General features: G+C 40.7%; 1 protein-coding gene across 1 annotated transcript in view; it reads left to right on the top strand.

Moving 5' to 3' along the window:
- Kif11 (kinesin family member 11) overlaps window positions 1–7,590 on the top strand; it is a 42,049-nt gene extending 34,459 nt beyond the window's left edge. The window contains exons 19-22 of the mRNA XM_048338691.1: window positions 1,123–1,345; window positions 2,690–2,841; window positions 3,613–3,738; window positions 6,573–7,590. Of these exons, the coding sequence (XP_048194648.1) occupies window positions 1,123–1,345; window positions 2,690–2,841; window positions 3,613–3,738; window positions 6,573–6,707 (636 nt within the window). The 3' untranslated portion in view covers window positions 6,708–7,590. The remainder of the gene's footprint in view (window positions 1–1,122; window positions 1,346–2,689; window positions 2,842–3,612; window positions 3,739–6,572) is intronic.
- Window positions 7,591–12,097: the final 4,507 nt, after the last annotated feature.

Genomic DNA, 12,097 nt, shown 5'->3' with positions numbered 1-12,097 from the left:
CTCTAGTTTCTTTTTTGCCTCCCTCCTTTCCTCTCTCTTCTCTTCCCTTCTTCCCTTGCCCCCTCCCTATGGTACTAGAGCTTAAAGTCAGCTTTTTCCATTCATGGTTGGTACTATACTACTTGAATAATGCTTCCAGTTCTAGCTCTTTGCTAGTTAATTGGAGATATGAGTCTGCCCAGGTTGGTCACAAGACTTATTTTAGTGTTAAAGGAGAGAGAAATTGCCAGGTGCTGGTGGCTCACACCTGTAATCCTAGCTATTCAGGTGGCTGAGATCTGAGGATTGCAGTTCAAAGCCAATCCAGGCTGGAAAGTATTATGAAACTCTTTATCTATAATTAACCCATCAGAAAACCGGAAGTGGTACTGTGACTCAAAGTAGTAGAGTGTTAGCCTTGAGCAAAAGACCTCAGGGACAGTGCCCAGGCGCCAAGTTCAAGCCCTGCAACCAACCAAAAAAAAAAAGTTATAAAAAGGAAAACATTTTCCTCCTCTTTAAGGAAGAGACCCAGCTTTTTAAACAACAAAAGTTTTTCAAGACAAATACGACATAATTTATAGATTAAAAAAGAATCTTAATACTAGAGGACCTAAAGTCCTAGTTTCCTGGAGATAGCCCTTTCTTACATCTCTTATACTGGAATAATTGTTGAGAATGACTACCTTGCTTTGAAAAGCGTCTTAGTTTGACTAACAAATTATACCTGCTTAAGGTATAGCATTTTCTTGTGATGAATTTGGATTCAAACATCAATTATGAGAATCAATTTGGTGAAATGTGAATACTGACTTTGATATGAAGGACTACATGACAATTTTTTAGGCATGATAGTGGTCTTAAAAAGGCTCTTAACTTTGAATTAAACATATAAATGATTCAGAATTTGTTCTGAGTATGAGGAGGTAGCTGCCAGCCGCACTTCAGCTATGCCTCCTATGTCGACACATGCTGAGTCTGGGTGATGACAACAAGAGGATTAGTTATCTTGTTCTCTACTTCTGTAGTGGTTTTTAAAAACTCTTATTATGTTAAGTTTCAAGGTTAGGGAAAATGACCTATTCCATTGAAGAACTGACAACTTTAATTTAATCAGTAAAGCTTATTCCTATCACTTGCTAGGGTGTAAACCAGTGTTGTGAAGCTTCCAGGTCAGAGATGACTGAACTATCACGTGGACATAAAGCAGCCTTTGCCAGCCAGCACAATTTGCTTCTTGATCAGATAATTGCTGATGAAAAAAAATTGGTGGGACAAAGTCTAGAACTTAATGAAACCGTAAAAGTTGGTCTGACCAAGCTTAACTGCTTTCTGGAACAGGATCTGAAACTGGATATCCCAACAGGTAAATTGGAAACAGAATTGAGTTTTTAAAAAATTGAACTCAACCTATGTAGTATTAGGTGTTCTTTTTTTTTTTTTTAAACAATTAGCTTATATTAGTTATGGAGGAGGGGATTCATTGTATTGTTTGGTGGTGTTCCTTTATAACTGGGTCTTGCCACTGTCTGTTAGGAATTTATCATCCTGCAGTAATCAGTTTAAGAATGCAAAAAGTTAGGTCTCCAAAGATAGTGTTAGGTGGTATGTATCAAGGATTTGGGCATTGCAATACAGGTAACTGGCTTTACTAGCAAAGGATGTGGTAGTGCACACATATAATCCCTGTGCTCATGAGGCTGAAGCAGAAGGATTGAGAGTTTGAGTTCAGCTTGGATTACATAGCGAGCCCCTGTCTCTTGGAAAGAAAAAAAAAAAAGACATTTTAAAACTGACCATCTACCTAGTGTTGTGTGAGAAGGGATGTGATTAAGTAAATCCAGTTTGATGTAGAGTTCACCACATTGTATATTTGTCATGGAGTGCACAGTTATCCTTTATCGAGGTAACTGCTATTTCACACAATATGATTCATTGGGTTATTGGTTGGGTTGTGGTGATGGTTGCATACTTTGTAGTTTCACTGGCAACTCTAGACTATATATTTAAAATGAGTGAATTTTGTGGTGCCTAAATCATACCTCAAAGCCTTTTGTATTTAAAGAACAAATTAGGAACTGGAAGTGTGCCTTAAGTGGTAGAGTGGTTCAGAGTGAGAAAGCCTTGAGAGAATGTGAGGCCCAGAGTTCAGTCCCTCAGTACCAGCTCAAATAAAAAGGAGAGGAAATGTTTTTTTAAGAATTTTTGCTAAAGAATATTGTCCTCCATGAGACCTTTAAGATTTATTGTTCACTTATTAATGAAATTAGGAATGTAAATGCTTCAGTGAAAATGCAAATGGCTTTGTAAATTATGACAACATGCACTTATAAAGAAATATAACTCCTTATTTGACTGACCCATTAACCACGAAATACAGTGAGATGATTACTCCTGACAAGACACTCATATTAGCAAAACTGTTAGCATGTCTCACTTCAGTAGTATGCTGCCATTTCTCAGGACTCCTGGAATTTCTTCCTATTTTTGAAGGTAGGGTGACTGTCCAGGTCTATTGTAAAATTAGGAAACAATACTAGGTTCAAGCAAATGTTCCTGGCAGGTAATGACACTGATGCTTACATGTAGCAATCATAGTTTTGGAAGACAAGGCTCATTTGAAAACAAATTTTAGCTTTTTTTTAATTTTAAAGAATCATATTTAACTTCCAAACTTCAGTTTTCTTTACTTATCTAATGTCTGTTGAAGGAACCACACCAGAGAGGAAAAATTATTTATATCCAATGACTCTGGTGAGAACTGAACCACGTGAACAACTCCTGGATCAGTTGGAAAAGAAACAGCCTCACCTGTTAAAGATGCTGAGCCGTTCAGAAAATCACAAAGAAGAGGCCAGTCAGGTAAACTTTTAAGCATCATAAGTTACAGCTGTCCCAGCAACTGCTAATGTGGTTGCTTTCATGTGCAGAATGTTACTCTGCCTCCTTACCCTATCTCTTGTGATAGTTGTCTGTCCCAATGTGAAGAAAGGAACAGCCACTATTTAAAATGTGCCAGACACTGTGCTAACTCTACCTGTAGACTCAGTTCTTTCAGTAACCCTATGAGGTGTAATACTAATATTGAACCCTTTGAATAGAGAAGCAAACTAAGAACCTCACAAATCAGTCAGAACCTAGACAATCAAGCCTATACTTTGTTCTCTTTAGTTACTAGTAATTATATAGGAAAGGTGAGAAATTAGAAAACAAAAAGTAAACCAAAAAAAATCTCATGATCCTGAGATAACACTGTAGGCTAGTGAACTTGTTTTTTTTTTTTTTTTTGCCAATCCTAGGGCTTAGGACTCAGGTCCTGAGCGCTGTCCCTGGCTTCTTTTTTTTGCTCGAGGCTGACACTCTACCTCTTCAGCCACAGCGCCACTTCCAGCCTTTTCTGTTTATGTGGTGCCAAGGAATCGAATCCAGGGCTTTATGCATCCTAGGCAAGCAATCTACCGCTAAGCCATATACCCAGCCCTGGAACTTGTACTCTTTATTTAAAAAAAAAAAAAAAACACATTATAGGAATTAGTTCTATTATGTTGTACATTTTGCTAATTTGTTGAGGCTTAACTTTTATTGTGTGGTATCCAAAGAAGAAACTGCTCTTCTTTTGTGATCTTATTTTAGGTCTTGGAGGAAGAAAAAGCAGTCCTGGGGCAATGTACTGAAGAACCTTTAAGTGAAGAACCACCTGTACATTCTGTCCATAGTAATGTGGATTGTTCTTCAAGTGGTGGGGTTCCATTTTTCCAGGTAACTGTTTCAATTTACATAACCCTTCCATGTCTGCTATAGGCCAGATAGACATTGACTATTTGGTGTAAAGGCACTGCTTTTCACTGGATACAGTGCTTCATACCTATAACCTCAGCATTAAGGAGGTAAAAAGATATGGAGTTCAAAGCCAGCATAGGGTTCATAACAAGACACTGTTTAAAAAAATAAGGCATTATTTTGGTGTGGAACAAAAAAAAAACAAAACATTTTTAGTCATTCCTTTGGAATAGCTTTTGGGTGTGTATGGAGAGAGGGAGAGAGGGAGAGGGAGCAGCTACTGGAGCTTGAGTTCAGGGCCTTGTAGCCTTGCTCAGCTTTTTTCACTCAAGCTTGATACTTGACCACTTGAGCCATACCTTCACTTCAGACGGTTTGCTGATTAAGTGAAGATAAGACACTCAGATTTGTCTGCCTGAGCTATTTCTTCGAAATGGGATCCTTAGATCTCAGCCTCCTGAATGGCTAGAATTGCATGTACGGGCCACCTGTCTGGTTGATTTGAATTATTTAGATACGTAATAATGGTAAGGAAAGTATTTTTTTCTTTCTTGCCAGTCCTTGGGCTTGAACTCAGGGCCTGAACACTCCCTGGCTTCTTTTTGCTCAAGGCTAGCACTCTACCACCTGAACCACAGTGCCACTTCTGGCTTTTTCTATATATGTGGTGCTGAGGAATCAAACCCATTTATGTGAGGCAAACACTGTCCTAGGCCATATTCCCAGCCCCCAAGGAAAAGTAAGGATAAAGGTAATTTTTTTTCTTTATCTATGTCAAGAATCTTTAGCTGTTCTGCTTCTGATAATGAGCAACCATTTTTCTCTTCTTCCTCTTACCTTGGAAGTCCTGGTGCCTCTCTCTCAGCCTATCAGACTTTGAAGGCTAAAGGGCTTAAAAGACTGAGAACTGATGGGCTGGGAATAGTATATTTATGAGCAGTGTGCAAGGAAAGATGACAGTATTTTACAGTTCTTTGTGGGCAAATAGGAAGATTCTAGTGAAGTATAACTCCCAAATATGAAATGTAAAGTGCACTTTAAAAATAATGCAAGTCGGGGCTGGGGATATGGCCTAGTGGCAAGAGTGCCTGCCTCATATACATGAGGCCCTGGGTTCGAGTCCCCAGCACAACATATACAGAAAATGGCCAGAAGTGGCTCTGTGGCTCAAGTGGCAGAGTGCTAGCCTTGAGCAAAAAGAAGCCAGGGACAGTGCTCAGGCCCTGAGTCCAAGCCCCATGACTGGCAAAAAAAAAAATAAAAATAAAATAATGCAAGTCAAAGTATTTTAAGGTAGCCACAGCTTTGCTGCTTGAAATAGAATTGTGATTATGCATGGTAACAATATGTTTTCCTAGCAGAGTTTCTAGTAGCAGCACAGTTGACATTTTAAAGTAGATAACTGCTGTGACTCTCCTGGTAATAAATAACTCTGATGTTTAGTAGCTTCCTGGCTTCTCATAGAAGCCATTAAGTACCCTTAAAACGTCACTGGGGGAAGAAGTCACCCTGTTAAAAAAAACCACTGCCCTGCAGTAAAATCTGTAATTATGTCTTAGAAAATGATGTAGAAAAGTATTACCCCTTTCACCCTACTCCTTCCCTACTGGTAAAATAAGGCATTCACAAGTACATGCCAAAAAAAATTGCTGGCTCTAATGTGTGCTAAGGCTTTTCTAAAGCGCTTTTTTTTTTTTTTGCCTATAACTCAAAAAACTTGAAAATACTACACAGGAGCTAGGCGTCAGTGGCTCATGCTTGTATCCTAGGTGTTCAAGAGACTGAGACCTGAGGATTGTGGTTTGAAGCCAACTGTGACAGCAAAGTCCATGAGACTCTCTGATCTCTAATTAACCAACAAAAAGCTGGAAGTAGAGCTACGGCATAAGTAGTAGAGTGCCATCCTTGAGTGAAAAACTAAAAGCTCCAGAATGCCCCTCACACACAACAGAAAAGAAAAAAAAAATGAACAAATGAAGCCGGGCACTGGTGGCTCACACTTGTAATCCTAGCTACTCAAGAGACCGAGACCTAAGAGTCCAGGTTTGAAGCCAGCCCAGGGCAGAAAAGTTCCTGTGAGACTGTTATCTCCAATTAACCTCTCAAAAACCAGAAGTGGTGCTATGGCTCAAGTGGTGCTATGGCACTTGAGCACAAAGAGGCTCAGAGATCAGGCCCAGGCCTCGAGTTCAAGCCCCACAACCACCACCACCAACAAAAGAACAAATAGTCTGGGTAATGTGTACTGAATGTTATATGTATTCTTTCTTTATAAGTAGTTGTACAAAGGAGTTGTCCTTTAACAAAACAGTTTGTGAATACAATGCATCTTGATCAGTGTCATGCCTTTTAACAATCTTAGCCATCCCTCCCCTACCCAATTCTTCCTGAACTCTTAATTTTGCAGGCTGCACAATTCTTGACTGCAGTTCTTGATTGCATTCTCCTCCTCTTCATTTGTCTGCTCCTCTCCCCTTGACCCTATCCCACCTCTTTCAAGTATCCCCTTCCCAGTATTTTTGTTGAACTTTGACTTTGCCTTTTTAAGGAATTGCACTTTTTGGTTCTCCTATGAAACTACCATATTTCAGTTAATACACTTGCACACCACCCAGCGTATTTACTTATAAGTTTATAAGCTAATTCTTGCTTCCACATTAAGAGGAAAGACATGCATCCCTTGTCTCTCTTGGCCTGATATACTTAACACGATTTTTCCAGGTCTTTCCATTTCGTTACAAATAATACAGTATCTTTTTAATGGAGGAGTATTGAATGTTATATTGGTTTAATTTCTCTCTTTAAATCTGCAGCATAAAAAAACACATGGAAAAGACAAAGAAAACAGAGGCGTTAACCCACTGGAGAGGTCTAAAGTAGAAGAAACCGCAGAGTTCCCTGTTATAAAGAGCAGATTACCACTGCGAGCCCAGACCAACCTCACTTAACACGAGGGCCAGCAGTATGAAGAAAAATAAAACGTGAAGTGCCGGAGCTGAAACCTTGTGTACAGATTAAAAATAAATCATATGTATCTAGGCAGTGTAGCAAAAGTAGTTGAATTTAGTTTCTACCCATTTTTTTTGTCCATCCTGTATGTATTAACTTGAATTCCATTTGGATTTTGCATTGATAAAGTTTCTACTTTTTCATATAAAGTAGTTCTTCATAGCAAATGAAAAGTTTTGGTTTTTTAAAAATTTTTATTAAAAACTTAGTATATGGGAACCTCATTGTTCTAGACTGGGACTTGAATAGGTAAATATCACCAGCACAGCCTTAGAAAGGCCCATATCTTCATTCTCTGCTATGCCTTGCCTTAGTTAAGTATATTTTCTTAACTTTCCTGTTTTGCATTCTCTGCAGCTCACTTTCTGCCTTTTTGTCTCATCCAGCCATTTGTAGAGCTATAAAAAGGTGTCCTTTCTTATCATGACAAGGCCAAGATTTAACTAGAAGTCTTAAACACGGTTCATGCAGTTACCTCTAAAATCATTGTCAATACTAAAAATCCTGATGTAGCCCTCTTTGAGCATTTTTAATTTGGTTGTCCCAGATATGAAAGCATTTCATTCCTTTGTAAGGACTAACACACTAGCCTCCCCAGAGTTCACCAACCCCCAATACTTACCTTCCCTAGAAGACAGACTGTGGTTACGGAAGGTCTGCTTATGTCTGTTTCATGGCTTTGTGACCCCCACTCTAAGGCCTTTGTCTTTTGAAATGGTCACAATGGCTTAAGGGCTTTTGTTAAGTATGACTACAATTTACATTCTTTTGCTTAGCTGATAAAAACTTCATTTTTTGAATATAATAAAATGTGTTTATGTACATCTTTTTCTGTTGGAATCTTAGCCCCTAAAAGGGCCCTGGTACTTTAGTCTGGCAACCATGTTTCTGGATGTTGTTGAGATATTTCAATATCAAGAACCATAGAACCGACTGGTAATATGGCTTAGTGGTAGAGTGCTTGCCTAGCAATGCATGAAGCCCTGGGTTCAATTCTTTGGCACCGCATACACAGAAAAGGCAAGAAGTAGCACTGTGGCTCAAGTGGTAGAGTGCTAGCCTTGAGCAAAAAGAAGCCAGGGGCAGTGCTTAGGCCCCAAGTTCAAGCCTCAGGATTGGCCAAAAGAAATAGATCAGCTGGGTACCAGTGGCTCATGCTTTTGTCCTAGTTACTCAGGAGTCTGAGATCAAAGACAGTCTAGGCAGGAAAGTCCCTGATACTTATTTTTTTCTTGTTTTTTGCCATCCTGGAGCTTGAACTCAGGGCCTGAGCACTGTCCCTGGCTTCTTTTTGCTCAAAGCTAGCACTCTACCACTTGAGCCACAGCACCACTTACAGCTTCTAATATGTGGTACTGTGGAATCAAACTCAGGGCTTCATGAATGCTAGGCAAGCACTCTACCGCTAAGCCACATTCCCAGCCCCCCATGATACTCTTATCTCCAGTGAACTATTCAAAAAAGCTGGAATAGTGCTGTGGCTCAAGTGGTAGAGCACTAGCCTTGAACAAAAGAAGCTCAGGGACAGCATCCAGACTGAGAGTTCAAGTCCAGGACTGCCCACCGCCCCCCCCTCCCCCCCCAAAAAAAAAACAAGACAAAATATAAAACCAAAAATCTATCCGAAGTGTTTAAAATTAGAGAACTTTTTTGTTTGTGAGACACAAGGTATTGCTGTCTGGACCAGATTGTCCTCAAACTCACAGCCTAGCTCAGCCTTGCCAGTGTCAGAATTGTAGGCCTTCACCAATTCTTGGCAAAAATGTGCTGCTTTGAGAAACTAAGTTTACATGTAGAAAGATTAATCTTTTTTTTTCTCTCAGTCCTAGGCTTGAATTCTCAAGGCCTCTGGACACTGTCCCTGAGCTTCTTTTGCTCAAGCCTAGCACTCTACCACTTGAACCACAGTGCCACTGTCCAGCCTTTTCTGTTTATGTGGTACTGAGGAATGGAACCCAGGGCTTCAGGCATGCTGGGCAGATACTCTACCACTGAGCCACATTCCCAGCCCCAGATTAATCATTTCAATGGGAATAATGGATGTAATTTTTTTGGTGTGTTGGTTCTGGGGCTTGAACTCAGGGCTTGGGTGCTGTCCCTGAGTTGTTTTTTTTTTTGGTCTTTCTTTTTTGGTACTGGGGATTGAACACAGGACGTTGCACTTGCTGGGCAAGTGCTTTGCCACTGAACTACATCCCAGCACTGTCCCTGAGCTTTTATACTCAAGGCTCTACTTCTGGCTTTTTGGGTAGCTAATTGGAGATAGAGTCTAATGGGCTTTCCTGCCTAGGCTGGCTTCAAACTGTGATTCTTGGATAGCTATGGTTAGAAGTGAGTCACCTGCACCTGGCTAATTAATGTACATAATTTTCTTCTCTTTTTTTTTTTTTTTGTCAGTCATGGGTCTTGAACTCAGGGCCTAGGTGCTGGCCCTGAGCTCTTTTTCTCAAGGCTAGTACTTTAGCACTTTGAGCCACAGTGCCACTTCTGGCTTTTTGGTAGTTAATTGGAGATAAGAGTCTCATGGACTTTCTTGCCCGGACTGGCTTTTTGAACTGCAATGTTCAGATCTCAACCTTCTAGGTAGCTAGGATTATAGGTGTTAGCCACTGGTGCCCAGCAATGGACATAATTTTCTATGCATGCATGTCAACATAGGCTATGGGTGATATTTAATCATGCTTCTTGGCAAATCTGTAATTAATGTATTTGGTTTCTTCACTAACTTGCTTGATCCATAATTCCTTACCTGGTGGTGATATTTATAGTTAAGCAAGTTGCATTAAAACTTCTAAAATAGGGGCTAAGGATATGGCCTACTGGTAAGAGTGCTTGCCTCGGGCTGGGGATATAGCCTAGTGGCAAGAGTGCCTGCCTCGGATACACGAGGCCCTAGGTTCGATTCCCCAGCACCACATATACAGAAAACGGCCAGGGGGCTGGGGATATAGCCTAGTGGCAAGAGTGCCTGCCTCAGATACATGAGGCCCTAGGTTCGATTCCCCAGCACCACATATACAGAAAACGGCCAGAAGCGGCGCTGTGGCTCAAGTGGCAGAGTGCTAGCCTTGAGCGGGAAGAAGCCAGGGACAGTGCTCAGGCCCTGAGTCCAAGGCCCAGGACTGGCCAAAAAAAAAAAAAAAAAAAAAAGAGTGCTTGCCTCGTATACATGAAGCCCTGGGTTCAACTCTTCAGTACCACATATACAGAAAAGGCCAGAAGTGGCTCAAATAGCAGAGTGCTAGCCTTGAGCAAAAAGAAGCCAGGGACAGGGCTCAGGCCCTGAGTTCAAGCCAGGACTGGCAAAAAAACAAAAACAAAAACCCTTCTAAAATAGACTTCTTCTTGGGTACCTCTCAAGAAGAAAGGCTCTGGTATACATGCCAGGCCTCCAGTTGTACTGTAAGGAGCTGTGCCTTAGGTCCAATGGTCATAATTCATAAAAGACAGACTCACCCACACACAACCTCAAGTGTAGCTTGAGTCATCTCATTCCTTAACTATGTTAAAACTGTTGGGAATACCTACACTAATATAACCACGTGACAAAAGCATAAATAAACCTCTAGAAAAATTTAACACCCAGAGCCATAAATCAGCTCTATAAACTTTCATATGCAATATCAGGCACTCAGCCAAGGGCATTGGCCAAAAAAGAAAAGGATGTGGTAGTAAGAGGATGATGAGGATGAATTGAATTTTAAGCATTATAGGCATGGCCTACATAGTAAAATCAGAACTTGTTCCTTTATAAATACATTGAAAAAACACCCAGAAACACAATTCAAACTCTGGAAATAGCCAAAAGTTTATCCCCAGGCTGGGAATATGGCTTCGTGGAAGAGTGCTTGCCTATTATGCACAAAGCCATGGGTTCGATTCCTCAGTAACACATAAAAAGCTGAAAGTAGTGCTGTGGCTCAAGTGGTAAGATGCTAGCCTTTTGTTTTGCTTTTTCCAGTCCTGGAGCTTGGACTCGGGGACCTGAGCACTGTCCCTGGCTGCTTTTAGCCACAGCACCACTTCTGCTTTTCTATATATGTGGTGCTGAGGATTCAAACCCAGGGCTTCATGTATACAAGGCAAGCATTCTTGCCACTAGACCATTTTCCAGCCCCCTAGAGTGCTAGCCTTGATAAAAAAGAAGCCAGGGACAGTGCTCAGGCCCTGAAGCCAAGACCCAGCTCTGGCCAAAACCAAAAAAAGTTTCTAAACATCAAGCACATGACAAATTAAGAAAAAGACAACCCAAGCTGGCACTAGTGATGTCTATAATCGAAGCTATTCAGGAGCCCTGACAGACAAATCCATGGAAGACAGTCAAAGTGCCCATATCCAGACTCTCCACCAAAAATTCCATATCCAACAAAAGTTTCCTTTTAGGTGAAGGAGAATCTAAATCACTTCAAGATAAAACAGTTTAGCATCAGCAAGCAAGAACTATTAGGAGTCCATCAGACCAAAATGAAGAAACATCCAACTAGTCTACATGAAGAAATAGAGCATTGGGTAAAGGTAACTAAATAGGTAAATGTAAGACAACTCTTTTTGCTTCGTGTATTTTCCCTCATACATGATTTTTTTTTTTTTTTTTTTTTTTTTTTGGCCAGTCCTGGGCCTTGGACTCAGGGCCTGAGCACTGTCCCTGGCTTCTTCCCGCTCAAGGCTAGCACTCTGCCACTTGAGCCACAGCGCCACTTCTGGCCGTTTTCTGTATATGTGGTGCTGGGGAATCGAACCTAGGGCCTCGTGTATCCGAGGCAGGCACTCTTGCCACTAGGCTATATCCCCAGCCCTCATACATGATTTTTTAAAGCTCCATCCAACTACAATTTTATTAATCTGTGCTGATGGTCATACTGTATGAATATGTAATCTGTAAGCAGCACATAATAAAGGGAAGGCAGCTATAGTAGTAAGATTATGCTATTAATCTGAAGTCCATTGTTAACTTAAGTGGCTATATAATCCTCCAAACATAAAAGGAAATGACTAAAATATAGTAAAAGAAAATATGAGGGGCTGGGAATGTGGCGTAGTGGCAAAAGTGCTTGCCTCATATACATGAAGCTCGGCTCAATTCCCTAGCACCACATATATAGAAAATGTCCAGAAGTGGCGTTTTGGCTCAAGTGGCAGAGTGCTAGTCTTGAGCAAAAAGAAGCCAAGGACAGTGCTTGGGCCCTGAGTTCAAGGCCCAGGACTGGCAAAAATGAAACAAAACAAAACAAAATATGATAGTTAAAATGGTACACTGAAAAATATTTCACACAGAAAAGCCATAATAGAAGACAGAAAAAAGACATAGGTGTGGAAAATACAACCAGAT

This window comes from Perognathus longimembris, chromosome 2 (genome assembly GCF_023159225.1).
Source record: "Perognathus longimembris pacificus isolate PPM17 chromosome 2, ASM2315922v1, whole genome shotgun sequence".
Lineage (NCBI taxonomy): Eukaryota > Metazoa > Chordata > Mammalia > Rodentia > Heteromyidae > Perognathus > Perognathus longimembris.
The sequence above is the reverse complement of the archived record's forward strand: the minus strand, read 5'-3'. Positions and strand labels throughout refer to the sequence as shown.